The sequence below is a fragment of the Ananas comosus genome, linkage group 1 (assembly GCF_001540865.1).
Source record: "Ananas comosus cultivar F153 linkage group 1, ASM154086v1, whole genome shotgun sequence".
Classification (NCBI taxonomy): domain Eukaryota; kingdom Viridiplantae; phylum Streptophyta; class Magnoliopsida; order Poales; family Bromeliaceae; genus Ananas; species Ananas comosus.
The window spans coordinates 22,700,332-22,715,558 of NC_033621.1; the positions used below are offsets into that span (position 1 = coordinate 22,700,332).

The 15,227-nt window shown below is 38.4% G+C and overlaps 1 protein-coding gene across 1 annotated transcript; it reads right to left on the reverse strand.

Moving 5' to 3' along the window:
* On the reverse strand, positions 10,165-14,209 carry LOC109725114 (potassium transporter 5-like). Its single transcript, XM_020254225.1, has 9 exons — positions 14,024-14,209; positions 13,413-13,635; positions 12,837-13,085; positions 12,683-12,733; positions 11,910-12,170; positions 11,776-11,828; positions 11,561-11,675; positions 11,121-11,375; positions 10,165-11,036 (listed from the first exon to the last, which is right to left on the reverse strand). Exons 1-9 carry the CDS (start codon positions 14,207-14,209, stop codon positions 10,165-10,167), a joined length of 2,265 nt encoding a protein of 754 aa, XP_020109814.1.

Here is a 15,227-nt window from a genome sequence, read left to right on the forward strand (position 1 = left end):
ATTGGCTTTTAGTTTCTCCTGGAAAGTGGGAGTTCCAATATGAAAGTCTTCATAGTTTGGGTATGTGGTTTAGCTCATTTTCAATTTGCCATTATGTGGTTTAAAAAATTTTACTTTGTTAGTTTAATTTTTATTTTATCAATTTTTTTTTATATGAAATAGGCTGGTGAAGTTAAAAATTTCTAAAAAATTATATGATGACAAAGTAAAGATGTGCTAAATTATAGAAAATAAAGTTTAAATTTTTTTTTTTAACTATAAGGTGTCAAAGTGAAAATGAGCTTTATAGTGCGGTAAAGTAAAATTTTTTGAACCACTGGATGACAAAATAAAAATGAACTAAAATATAGGAGGGCAATTTGAAGTTCACCCAAAATTTTTTATTTTGTCCCATGACCTACTCTGCATAAAAATGAGCCACCCACTGGCAGTCCGAATCTATGCGCCAATTTTTTTATTCTAATTTAAATTAAATATACTTAAGTTTTTATTATATTAATTAAAATAAAATTTAAAGTAATAAAATTATCACTAAAATAATAATTTTTTATATTACATCAACGTTAGGAGTACGAAACATTTAAAACTCAAAAAAATTCTAAAATAATAAAAATTATTCTATAATTGACATATTAATTCAGAGTAGATTAGGAGCAGTATTTAGCCGAGCAGATTCAGAATAGATTCGGACCAAGGCTTAGCGGGATGGATTTGAGATGGATCAATTTTTTTCACCATCTCTAGCCCCGAATATAATTAGCATTATAAAAATGGTCATATTTACGGTTCTGAATTCGTTTTGTCCTCACATTTACAGTTCAATTAGGAATGGATCAGGTAAAAGCTCCACCAACCCGTATCCGTTTGCATCCCAGCTGCAACAAGAAATTATTGAACTTTTTTCTTAAAAAAAAAAAACATGTGAGTACTCCAAACAGCTTCAGTACTGTGATCCTCCTATGCATAAAAAATTGATGAACGGATCATGGGCTGACACATCAGCAGGATGGGTAGGTGTGAAGAGATTCCGGTCAAACGGTCAAACTCCTAAGCATTGCAAAAATTGCTCAGCTCCTAATCACTTTGGTGAGATTATTCAAAGAGGAAAAGAGCTGTATTCAAACCACTCCCATGATCCCAAGAGATCTACAGTTAAGATAGGGTTCATTTATAAATCTCAACTCCCTCTTTTTAAAAAAAAATGATAAATAAAAAAGGAATTCTATGCATTCCAAATGAGTAATTATTTTGGGTACTAAAAAAGGTTTTCCCTCACAGCCCGTTTAGTTTAGTTTATAGTTTGTGATATTTTTATAATACTTTATTAGAAAAGATATTCAAATTATTACTGATGAGTACAAGATTGTTATGAATTATATTAAAGTATTTTTATTTTCATACTTGATAATAATAATTAATTAATAATTCATTAATAAGACTATATTAATTCTTAATAATTTTTTAACCCAAGTGGCTGATAAGTTAGTATCAAATTTACCATTTTAAATATTACAAAACTTTGAACCGAACAGTCCCTAAGTGTATAATTACATTTTTGGGCACTACATTAATATAATTTGGTGGACGAATTTTATTAGTTTTTCTAATTAAAATTATCAAACCATCCTTGAGTTGACCCAACTAACATGCAATGCCGTTACGGGACTAACCAGTGATTTATATCAATGCAGATGAGTAAAATTATGCCACAACATTCTATCTAAATGTAGAATACTTAAGCGCATTTGGGAATTTGGTTCCACCTTGACTTGTAATTCAAGTATTCTGCAAACAAGTAAAACATGGTTGATATAAGATTATTCCTCAAAACACTAATCAATAATTACTATACAGAAAAACTGACTTATTAATAATATTTTAGGTATAATTACGAAGCACCCATTGCATTTACTCCTCACCCCCAAAAAAAAAAAAAAAAATCTTACAAACCAACTATTTCTTTCTCTTACCGACTGTTTCTAACATAAGGGACAAATAATTTGATAATTAGTATCTAAAGTTCGAATCTTAATTAATTTATATTTTTAACTAAATTTATTTTAAAAATAAATAAATAAAATGAATTATATGCTGCCTTTCTCTCTCCCCCAATAAAAAAAAAAAAAAAAACTTTCTCTCTTTCTTTTAAGCACAAACCTTAACTATTATCAGTCACTCTCCAGACTCTTCCTCTGAACCACTCTTTAATCTCTCTTTCTCTCTCTCTCTGTATTCACAAACCTTAATTATTATCAGTCACTCCCCAAACTCTTCCTCTAAACTACTCTCCTCCCTCTCTCTCTCTCTCTCTCTCTCTCTCTCTCTATACGTTCTCTAATGAGTCTCTAGGGATTATAGCAGTAGAAGAAGAGATTTGTGTATAATAACACAAAGAGTAATTGATCGCTGCATATATAGAAGAGGAAGAGGAAGAGGGGGAAGAGAATGGGGCTCAAGTCGCTTACCCTGCAGATGATCCCCTGGTGCTTCCACTTCCCCGCCGGCGCCGCCACCTGCCGCCGCCCCTCCGCCTTCGTCTACGGCGCCGCCGCCGATTCCCCGCCCCCATCCCCTCCCCCGTCCCGCGTCCTCTTCCCCGACGGCCGCGTCCGCGTCTACTCCCGCCCCGTCGCCGCCGCGGAGGTCTCGGCCTCCGCATCGGCATCGGCGTCGGCGGAGGCCTCCTCCTCCTCCGGCGACGGCGACGGCGACGGCGACGGCGACGGCGGAGGGGGGCATCTCTTATGCCGCTCCGACGCGTTCGTGGTGGGGCGGCGCGTCCCGGCGCTCGGCCCCGGCGACCGCCTCGCCGCCGGGGCGTCCTACGTGCTCCTCCCCGCCCACTTCTTCCGCTCCAACCTCTCCTTCCTCTCCCTCGCCGCGTCCTTCCCCTCCACCCCCAAGCGACCCGCGGGCGCGCCGTTCGCGCGCCCCTTCGACGTGGAGAAGACCGAGTCCGGGGAGATCCGGGTTAGGGTTTCGGACGGGTTCTTTGACGGCGCCGTTAGGGTTTGCTGCGGCGACGAAGGTAAGCCGCAGGAGGAGTCGGGGATCAATGGTGGTGGTGGTGGTGGTGGTGGTGGTGGTGGNAATAATTTGATAATTAGTATCTAAAGTTGTAAGTTTGAATCTTAATTAATTTATATTTTTAACTAAATTTATTTTAAAAATAAATAAATAAAATGAATTATATGCCGCCTTTCTCTCTCCCCCAATAAAAAAAAAAAAAGAAAACTTTCTCTCTTTCTTTTAAGCACAAACCTTAACTATTATCAGTCACTCTCCAGACTCTTCCTCTGAACCACTCTTTAATCTCTCTTTCTCTCTCTCTGTATTCACAGACCTTAATTATTATCAGTCACTCCCCAAACTCTTCCTCTAAACTACTCTCTAATCTCTCCTCTCTCTCTCTCTCTCTCTCTCTTTTTCTCTCTATACGTTCTCTATAATGAGTCTCTAGGGATTATAGCAGTAGGAGAAGAGATTTGTGTATAATAACACAAAGAGTAATTGATCGCTGCATATATAGAAGAGGAAGAGGAAGAGGGGGAAGAGAATGGGGCTCAAGTCGCTTACCCTGCAGATGATCCCCTGGTGCTTCCACTTCCCCGCCGGCGCCGCCACCTGCCGCCGCCCCTCCGCCTCCGTCTACGGCGCCGCCGCCGATTCCCCGCCCCCATCCCCTCCCCCGTCCCGCGTCCTCTTCCCCGACGGCCGCGTCCGCGTCTACTCCCGCCCCGTCGCCGCCGCCGAGGTCTCGGCCTCCGCATCGGCATCGGCGTCGGCGGAGGCCTCCTCCTCCTCCGGCGACGGCGACGGGGGGCATCTCTTGTGCCGCTCCGACGCGTTCGTGGTGGGGCGGCGCGTCCCGGCGCTCGGCCCCGGCGACCGCCTCGCCGCCGGGGCGTCCTACGTGCTCCTCCCCGCCCACTTCTTCCGCTCCAACCTCTCCTTCCTCTCCCTCGCCGCGTCCTTCCCCTCCACCCCCAAGCGATCCGCGGGCGCGCCGTTCGCGCGCCCCTTCGACGTGGAGAAGACCGAGTCCGGGGAGATCCGGGTTAGGGTTTCGGACGGGTTCTTTGACGGCGCCGTTAGGGTTTGCTGCGGCGACGAAGGTAAGCCGCAGGAGGAGTCGGGGATCAATGGTGGTGGTGGTGGTGGTGGTGGTGGTGGTAGGGTTTGTACGACGGAGGAGCTGGAGAAGGATTATAGGCAGCTTGTGAGGAGCCGCTCCGCGGCCGCAGCGTGGCGACCGAAGCTGGAGACGATAAGAGAGTCGAAGGAGAGGAGGCGGAGATGCGGCAGCAGCAGCGGCGGCGGCGGCGGCGGACCCTTTGCAGGGATCAAGAGGAGGAAGAAGAAGAAGAAGTCGCATTAGCACCGCCGCGCCGCGCCGCACCGTGTTAAGATTATTTCTGAACTATATATTTTTTATTACAGATGTTAAAATGTTAAAATAAACACCATTCTGCCCGGTCTCTAATAAGACTTTTTTTTTTCTTTTTCATAATCTGTCAATTAAGCTGACTTCTCCTGATAGATGGCATTTTCATTATTATTATTATCATCTCTTCCATCACTACATATTGTCTGATTTATCATGCACACGAATAAATGTGTTAATACTTGTTTCATATCAGATCAATATGATGAATAATACAGATAGAATTTATAGTCTATATAATCTTCTAAGATAATTAAGCCTATGTCAAGTTATGTAGAAGGTGGATTATTATAAGGCTAAATTACAGAAAATTCTCCTGTAATAACCCGCTTTTTCACTTTCTCCCCTGACATTTAAAAACCTACACTTTGCCCCCTTGTAAAATGAAAAATGTGCACTTCACCCCTACCGTTAGGGTTCCGTTAGAGGTTCTGTTAAAAAATATTTTTTTATACCGAAAATACCCCTCTGTCTCTTCTCTGATGCTTCGCTCCCTCCGGCTCGCCGCCTCGCCGCCTCGTCGTCCTCCACTGTTTCGCCCTCGCCCACATCCCTTTCGTCCTCCTCCGCCACCTCGCCTTCGCCCTCGTTGTCCCTGCCTACCTCTCCATCAACACCCATCTTAGTATCCTTCCTACTGTCGCCGAAATCGATGGGCGACGACGGTGTAGGAGGAGAAGGGGAGCAGGTGGAGAAGAAATTGGAGAGGAATCGTGGCCGATTGAGATGGAAATAGCGGCGGATCGAAGGGGCGGCTGAGGAAGCTCAGGAAGAAGACAACAATGGCGAGGGGCAAAATGGTCATTTTACACACCGTGACCCCCTGTGAATATTTTTCATTTTACAAGGGGGCAAAGTGTAGGTTTTTAAATGTCAGGAGGGGAAAGTGAAAAAGCGAATTATTACAGGGGGCCTTATTATAATTCATTATGTTTTGTATGTTCTCTCTCTGTTTTTTTTTTTTTTTTTTTTTTTTGTTTCCAATGTAAACGAGAGAAATTTATTTTTAAGCATTACAGTTTGTATCTTTTATTTGATCTATTTCGCCAGTAGCTGTGGGTGGACAGAGACTACAGATCGAATTGGTGGCTCCAATTGTCAACAAGAAATGAATTCGGAATAATGCTGCACCTACAACTATTGACATGCATGTCGGAGGTTGCGAGCTGTGCGTGCACTGCAGGTAACGGAGGCATGTGCTTTGATTTAAAGTGTGAGCTGTTCTGGGATTGCCTGCACCAACCACCAGTTCTTCTTACTTCTTACCATGAGCTGGTGAGATAGAAAAAGATTTTTTCCCAACTCTATTTTCCTTCCTAGTTGCTAAACTCTACTTTTTACAAAATGGGCAATTGTTTATATATTTTTGGAAAGGTTTCTGCCTTCTGATTTATTTTTCTTAGAAAGTTAATATTAAAATATTTTTTTTTACCTCCGCAAGTTATTTTAAATATATTTTTAGAGTTAAATTTTGTTAGTGAACTATTAGCAATAACCGTTATTTCTGTAAAATTACTATTTTACTCTTTCAAATATACCTTCTGCTATTACCAACTTTTTTTTATTTGGTCTTAATTAATTCGGGGGCAAAAGAAGTAATTAGATTTTTCACATTTTCAAATATACACTTCTACCGTCACCAATTTTTCTTATTTATTTTTAAGTTAAGAATAAAAGAGATACTTTATTTTTTTTTTACTTTGATAGACCATTTAACTCACATTTAATTTGAGATAACTTAACAGGTGATAACTCCAAAAGTATTTTTGAATAACAGAAGAATATACGAGAAATATATTAAAAATAAAAAAATAATGATAAATTAGATATTTTCGTATATAGGCAATTATCCCTTTTACAAACATGCCCTATATCAAAATTTCATTTTGGAAATAGAGTAAGAATATATAGTAGGAGATTTAATAAGTATTATTACTATCTTGGCCAATTTGCATAAAAAATTCACTTATTTTGGGCTTTTGCAAAATCGGGCCACCTTTTTCATTTTTGCAGATTCGGTCCGCTTTTTCAGCAAACTGACCAAAATACCTTTATTACTTTTTCTCTTTCCTCTTTCTCTCTCTTCTTCGTTTCTCTCGTTCTTTTTTTTTTTCTCGCCGATAGAGCGGAGGCGGAGCGGAGGCAGAAACGGTCCGTCTCGCCTCTCACCCTCGTCCATGCACCCCCACCTTCCTCGCCTCCGACCCCGTTAAGGCCGCGCCGCGACTTTTTTTTTTTTGCTTTTTTCTTTTCTTTTCTTCTCCGACTCTTCTCCACCGTCTCCGACGACGACGCTTCTCGCCCTTCCCTGCCCTTCTCATCTCTCCCTCTCCCTCATTTTCTGCCGCCTCCGACGACGATTTATCTTCGCCGGCTCCGACGTCGACACCGTAGAGGTCACTGCGGCGCTACAGTCTCGGAGCGGGGGGTCCTTAGCGGCGTCGTCACCGACGCCGTAGCTGTTGGCAAAGAATGTGACAAAAAAATTATAGAAAAAACAGAAAAAAAAAATAAAGATAAAAAATTATATAAAAAGAATGATGAAGATGAAATTATATCGTTAATTACAAAAAAATTTATAAGTTGCACTATTTAAGATGTAAACTGCTGTTTTAAGATAAAAATTATACTCTTTGAACGAAAATTATACTATTTTTTATCTTAAACTGCATCCTTTTAAGTGATATTTATACTGTTTCTCCTCTTGTTGCACTGTTTCTCCTTATTGTTGCACTATTTCTCCTCTTATTTCCACAGAAATGGTGCAACAAGAGGAGAAACAGTGCAACAAGAGGAGAAACAGTAGATATATCTCTTAAAACAGTGCAGTTTTTCCTCTTGTTGCACTATTTCTCCTCTTGTTTACACAGAAATGGTGCAACAAGAGGAGAAACAGTATATATATCTCTTAAAACAGTGCAGTTTCTTCTCTTCTTGCACTGTTTCTCCTCTTGTTGCACTATTTCTCCTCTTATTTACACAGAAATGTTGCAACAAGAGGAGGAACAGTATAAATATCTCTTAAAAGGGTGCAATTTAAGATAAAAAACAGTGTAACAAGAGGAGAAATGGTGCAACAAGAGGAGAAACAGTGCAACTTTTGTTTAAAGAGTGTAACTTTCATCTTAATGGATGCAGTTTACATCTGAAAGAGTGTAATAAGAAGAGAAACAGTGTAAATATTTCTCAAAGAGTGTAATTTTCGTTTAAAGAGTGTAGTTTTCATCTTAAAGCTGCAGTTTACATCTTAAATAGTGCAACTTATAATTTTTTTTGCAGTTAACGATATAATTTGATGTTCATCCTTCTTTTTATATAATTTTTTATCTTTATTTTTTTTTCTGTTTTTTCTATAATTTTTTTTGTCACCTTCTCTGCCAACAGCCACGGTGCCGGCGACGACACCGCTAAGGACCCCCGCTCCGAGTCTGTAGCGCTGCAGTGACCTCCACGGTGTCGACGTCGGCGCCGGCGGAGATGCATCGTCGTCGAAGGCGGCAGAGAATGAGGGAGAGGGAGAGATGAGAAGGGCGGGGAAGGACGAGAAGGACGAGAGAGGCATCGTCGTCGGAGACGGTGGAGAAGAGTCGGAGAAGAAAAGAAAAGAAAAAAGCAAAAAAAAAAAAAAAAAACGTGGCGCGGCCTTAGCGGGGTTGGAGGCGAGGAAGGTGGGGGGTGCGTGGACGAGGGCAAGGGCNTAATGGATTATCATTTTCTTTATATTATTTTTTTATTTAATAAATAAAAGTATGTAATACAGTTTAAAACATATAAACTCATTTAATTAGACATATATAAAAGATACTAGTGTGATCTTTTGTTTTTTTATATATATAAGTATATAAAATCTACTAGAAGTTATGATTTACACGAAAATCTTTCTATCATATTTTCTCGTGCAATCCGGAGCTTAAATATACCGAGTCCATTAAAAGCTATTTTAAAATTTTAAATTCGAATTCTAATTGATTTACATTTTTAGTTAAGTTTATTTATAAATAAAATAAACGAAACGGATAGCACGCAATCTATCTCTTAAAATATATATATATATATATATATATATATATCCCCCCAAGTAGTAATTCTACAAAGTGATAAGGGAATGGCATAATTCCCCACTTCTATTTTACATAATTTTTTTATTTATAACCAAATCAGATATTTCCACGTGATAACATAAGATGACAAAAGAGAGTTCAAAGTGGCGTCATTTTGTTGTGGTGTTGTTGTTGTTGTTTTTCTTTTTTTTGGTTGTTGTGATGTAGATAGGAGTTTTCAAAGAATGTTCACCGTGAGTAGTGATGCAAATGGATTCGGGCTAGTGAAGTTCTCGTTCTCGATCCATTTCGAAAAAAACGGTACGTAAGAGTTGAGAATCAAAAATGTAAAACAAAAACTTTGTTCCGATCTGTGGAGAAAATGGAGCGAAAAAAATCTCTTTTTTTGATCTATCCAAAAAAGGATCTCGCCGCAGCCCGTTATGAGCGGAGCGGTAGCTGAGGGTAAAACGTAAGAAAACTGTATCTAGATTCACTCTATTTGCATCTCTAATCATGATAATGAATAACAACACAGAATTGAATTTGTTCAAACATGTGAAAAATTAAGACCTTACTTAGGTTTCGTTTGGGATTGCGGGAAAATTGCGTTACGTGCGGTGAGAAACGACGATGGAAAAATACCATATTTGTTTCCGCACGTAATATTGCGTTCCGCATATCGCGATGAGTCAGTTACGATATATATATATTTTCTGCAGTCTCACCGGAGAACGCAGAAGCATATCCTTATATACTTTTTCCTCAACTCCATTTTATTTAATAGCGTTAGATAAATCTCAATACCAAATTAAGCCTTAGTAATACTGTCAAATTTTTTTTGAAATTATAAATTTTATATAATTTAGTTTGCTTTGGACGAGGCTTTTTCATGTGGAAGATAAATTTTTTAAAAATAAAGAAGCAAAAGAAAGCACTTTCAAGGATGGATGGAAGGATGCGAACAATTTTAGCTTTTACTTCGACATCTTTTGTATGAAAGTGATATTTTTTTTTAAAAAAAAATAATGATGCCTAACAAATATGTTATGGTTTGAAAGAAAACTTTTAAAATTTGAATTGGGTACAATTTTATATTTAGATTTTATAATATTACATTTTATTCTGTTTTGCATTATATTGCATTTTATTTTGTTTCTTTTCATGTGATTGGTATTTTCGTATCGATTCACCCACGAGGAAAAAATGTTTTATATGCTACACATGCCAATCTATAAAATTTTTTTCTTCATAATAGTTATTTCAAATAAAAATATGATTATCTAATTAAAATTTAACATCTTATATATATATATAAAAGTACGTGAACAATTTGTTATTATTTTTTAAAAAACATTGATTCAATATTGAAAATAAACAACTAAAGAGAAAGTAATTGCATTACCATATTACAACAAAAGAAGAAAAAAAAAAAAAACATAATTTGAACAACATGGTAAATTGATTAGAGAAAAGTTTCAATGTAACGATTTGTAAATGCCCCTCATGCTACATATACCACCAAATTGCAAATAAACAACCAAAGAGAAGTAACTGTACTGCCTCTTCAGTTGATGCACAATTATTTTCTAACATTTTCATCATTATCCACAACTAATAAACATGATCCAAAGTACTATTTTGTCACACTTATTAGACAATGAACCCAGAGTTTGATCTTCAGATCTCATATGTCATGCCAACCCTTAGCAGGCTATTATGAGGGATGCACATAACCTTTCCTCCTTGCCTGAAGTTTTTCCTCAAAAAGTTGTATATGTAGTCAATAACAACTTTCCTGACGAAATTCGAATCGTTTTCCGCCACCACCTCGGTCTCCCCCAACAGATACACGACGCCCTTCGCCATCTCGTTGCGAATGAACTCTATCTCTTCGTCGACACGATACGTGTTATTTGCGTGACCATTTGGCGAAAAGAAGGACTCTTCGTAGACGAAGACCTTCAGGTGTTCAATCAGTAACTTCTCGAATTCTTGAGTATCTTCGACGGCATCGTTGTATCCGTACCGCACCACGCATTGGAACATTCGGTGCTCTCGCGGCTCGACGTGTCTGAACAGAAACCTTTCTTTCATTTCCACCCTGCTTATCGGCAAGTACTTGATCGAAACGAGGACTAAAACCGAGTGTATCGACGGTATCTTCTCAATGAAGTGAGGAAGTATCGGCGGAATGCCTTGCACCAGCTCTGAATACAGGAATCCTATGCCCGGTAGCCTTATTAAGTCGCGTCTGAGCGCCAATTCTCTGACGTAATCGCTCGAGACTTTGTTCTTGAGCTCGAATTTGTACCGCTGGACGTGAACGTAATGCCATGTGCCCATGATGAACATCAGAACGGCGGAGAAGCTCAGCGGTAGGTAGCCACCTTGCGTAAATTTGTAGAACACCGAAGAAATGTAGAGGAGTTCTGTTCCGCCGAAAGTTACGTAGAAAAGCGCGGCGCGCCACATGCTTAACTTCCAAATCATCAGCATCACCAGAGTCACCAACAGCGTCGAAATATGCATAACAGACACGACAGCGATTCCTGCAATAGAACAGATCAATCAGACGTACTTCGTCTCGTGAATGCGAAGGAAGATGATTGATTTCTGAGGCGCGATTGTGTTACCGTACGCATTGCCGATTTTATCTGTCGTTTTGAAAATGGCTGTAACCGCGACGCACACGATCATCAACGCGTAGTTCAGCTCCGGAATGTACACTTGCCCTTCGTACTCGGCGGAAGTGTGCATTATGCGAATTCGCGGGAAGCAGCCTAGCAGTTGGGACTGAGATATGATTGCAAAAGCGCCTGATATCATCGCTTGGCTTGCGATGATAGCTGCTGCAACAGCCACTACAAAGGTTGGCCAGTATAATGGACCTGCAATCCAAGATATGATTTAGTATCAAGGATTTCCACCAAAAGCTTTTTAATGCAGTAGAAGCAGAAGATTCAGATTCAAATATATATTTCTGCTATTAGGGGCTCGAATAAGCTACTGCTGCTTTTCGGAGTAGAGAACTGTGTCGGAACTTTTCAGTACTAATACTTTTTTGTGTGTTTACCTGGAATCGATTTGTAGAATGTATCGCCGACATTATCTGGGAAATTGGTAAGATATGCAGCCTGTCCTATATATGCTAGTAATACCGAAGGGAGCAAAACAGCTGAGAAGCCGATCTGCAATTCAATAGTAAAGATCACTTTTACAACTGAAATGAATAATAAGAAGCAAAAGGAGGAAAAAAAGAAGAAGAGAGAAAACAATTTACTGAGATACCTGTATGGCTCTGAGATTGAAGTGGCCTAGATCAGCAAACATGGCTTCAGTTCCTGTTTCATAAGTTTCTTCCTAGTAAACTCAAATAAAAATTGCGTTATATATATATATACATCTTTGTAGATAATTTTTACCTGTGATGCACAAGACGACGCCTCCGAGAGAGATCCATGCTTGTTTTCCGTTTCTTTTGAAGTAATCGACGATATATTTGGGATTGAATGCTCGCAGAATGCCAATATCATGCTTGAATATGTTGTAGGTTCCGATACCGCCGATTAAGAGGAACCATACCAGGATAATAGGAGCAAATGAGTAACCAACTCTATCTGTGCCGAACCGCTGAACAGCAAAGAGGAAGATCAGGATGACTATAGAAATTCCAGCAATCTTTCCTGCAGATGAAGGTCATTTAAATCGTAAGCGTCGAGCTTAAGCAGTGCTTTTACATAAGAAGTTGAAATTTTCGAGGTGTTTGAAATTTTTGTGCTGGAATAATTGACAAACTTCACTTATTACTCGAAACAAAAATATCATGTATGTTAATAATTATATCCACAATGCATGTTTTGTAATGTAACCAAAGCATTAAAGTACAGGGTTTGACCTATTGCTGAAACTAAACATATCATTTGATGATCAAATATTCATAATTCGAAATATTAACATCTGTAACTTCGTTTTGCAACTATGTACCTTGTTATCATTTGGTGATCAAAGTGAAGTACCATAAAATTTATTCTGTTTTAACAGGATCAAACTACTACTATATGTGCATAATTCAAATCAGCTAGGCTAACCGGTATGGAAAAGCAATTATTTTACTTGTTAAAATGCCTGGAAAAATTCTATATAATAAAATTAATCCACTTTTAACAATAATCATGCCATAAAAAGAATTAATTACCTTCGGTTAGTGAACTCGCTGACTCTTTGATCCCACTAACTGCACTAAGCACTGCAAAACAAAATATATACCCATTTAGAATTTTCTTTTTTTTATTATTATTACAAGTTCTAAATTGTAATTTAATTAAATGCAATGTGTGAATTAAACTCACCTGAAATGCATGGAGTTAAAATACCATCACCAATCACCATGGAAGTGCCAAGAATGGTGATGAGGAAAAGCGCGAGTTTAGCTTCTCGGCTATTTTCGAGCTTCTCCTTAATCCACTGAGCCCTCTTTACTCTACTTGATGTGGTTTCAAGCTTGTAATTTGATACCATTGCATCCTCAGCTTGTTGATTCGGAATGAAGCTCACTTTGGCGTGTCGAGATATCAAGGAGTAGAGTGCAAATGTCCCTCCTACATATATATACATATATGTATGCGTGTGTGAGAAAAAAAAAGATTTTTTTAAAAAAATTATTTGATCATATTTTGTATTTCATAATTTTTAGTATCGGTTAAATGCGTCAGAACCATTTGAACTTTTGTCTCTTAAGATTAATAGATCCATATTTTAGACCTAATGTAAATGATATCTCTGACTAGTAACTCTTGTATTTGGAGTAATAATCTTATATATATTATTTCATTTCATGTACCAAATTAATTAAATAAGGCCATAGTATGAGGGAAAAAATGATATTAGTGGAAATTAATTAGATGATCAAAGAGAGACCAACTCACCATTGCCATTATCATTAGCCCTTAGGACAATGAACACATACTTGGTAAGTGGAAGGAGAATTAGGGTGTAGATAATGAGAGAGAGAACACCCAAGAGGTCATTTTTATCCTTGATTCCCTCTGTGAATGTGCTTGAGTACACATAGAGGGGAGAGGTCCCTATGTCCCCATAAACTACTCCTATGCTCTGAAATGCTAAGTGTAGTGTTGTTCCCCAACCAACCTGCTTTACAATAAAATGAAATAAAACATCCAAATTATGATGAACAAATATCAAGTTAAGATAACTAAAATGAAGTATCCTATTAATTAAGATGTAGAATTTGCTGCTTCAGATATATGGTGATAAAATTGATGCATTATATAGATATGTTGGTACTATCATTATATCATAATTCTTTATTCATTGTTATCCAGTGAAAATATAAGTGAAACATTGCATTTTATCTAAGTTTCAAATATTACATGGAAGTTCTTTGCATGTTTTCTGCTATAGTATCAATGAAACATGTATATATATACATATTAATTTTTTTGCTTATTTTTGAAATGCAAGACAATGGAACATGCTCATGCATGTGGGGAGCAAGTAGAGGAGAGATCAAATTAACCTTTGCACCATGGTTTTGGGCATGTTGAACTCTCCCAGCTTCTAAATGCAGCGAATCGATTCGGTTTAGCTTCTTCGTCGACGGTAAACCCCGCGCTTCGGAAGCAGTTCCTGAATCTGCCAAGCATTCTCCACCAACTTCTTCTTCATTTCTGCTGCCATTTGTGTGTTCAGAATTATCAGCCATTTCCTCTCCTCTCCCACAGAATAGTATTCTTGAGTCCAAGTTAATTACCTCCTCTTATGCTCTAGCACTCTCTGATCCTCTTTGTCATATTTATAGAAAATGTACTCACACAGAATCCCAAAGAATATTTTCACTTATTTGGATATCGAAACAAGTTATTACATAATGTGCATTCTATTTTAATAGCCGTAAAAGATGCTTAGTATATTCCGTACGCAAAACAATGTTATTAATTATTTTCCTTGAAATAATTAACCACGGAATATTTGTCATTAAGAAATTATTGCGCGTATAATAATCTAGCTCATATACTGCTGCCATTGCTGATTCCAACCTCCTTTTTACTTTTGCCTCTTCTGCGGCTATACATTTGCCCTACGAGGTAATTTATAATAATTAACAAAAAATAATTTAGAAACTGCATTGACTAATTAATATAATATACAGTTGTAGGCAATTTTTTTCGTAAATCCTATCAACCAACTACGATATGCTTATTGAATGAATAGAAGAGCCATGCCAAAAAAGATGCTCGTGCATTCGCATAGGCCCTTAAAGTTTAATAGCACTTTGTTAACTTACTTTCTAAAACAACTTTTTCATCACTACAACAAAAACGGTCTATAGCGACACTTTTAAATATCGGTATAGGTTAAAAAAGTACTGCTGGCTAAATTTACCGACACTTTTAAAAAGTGTTGCTATATGTGGGGTCACTAGGTATATAGTGACAGTGAAAGTGTGTTGCTATAATCTAAAAAAGTGCTGCTAATTTACCAACATTTATTTAAGTATCTAGCAACCGTCGGAACTCTACCTCGTTGGCTGCGGTAGCGGAGGAGGACGAGAGAAAATGATCTTCGTCTAGGATTTCAGTCGATAAAGTGAGGGGAGAAGGAAAAATGATAATCGATTTTTTTTTTCTTTTTCTTTTCTTTTTCTTTTCTGTTTGTAATCGGGCCGAATGGGCTACGTGGAGTGGGTTGAGTAGAGTATCCTTTTATTTTTAGTTGGATTG

What these genes read in the sequence shown, in the direction of transcription:
- LOC109725114 (XM_020254225.1), bottom strand. Translation starts at nt 14,209, where the DNA reads ATGGCTGATAATTCTGAACACACAAATGGCAGCAGAAATGAAGAAGAA. An exon ending in CCCAAAACCATGGTGCAAAG is followed by an intron (nt 13,636 to 14,023) that starts GTTAATTTGATC and finishes ATTGTAAAGCAG; the next exon opens with GTTGGTTGGGGAACAACACT. An exon ending in GGCTAATGATAATGGCAATG is followed by an intron (nt 13,086 to 13,412) that starts GTGAGTTGGTCT and finishes ATATATATGTAG; the next exon opens with GAGGGACATTTGCACTCTAC.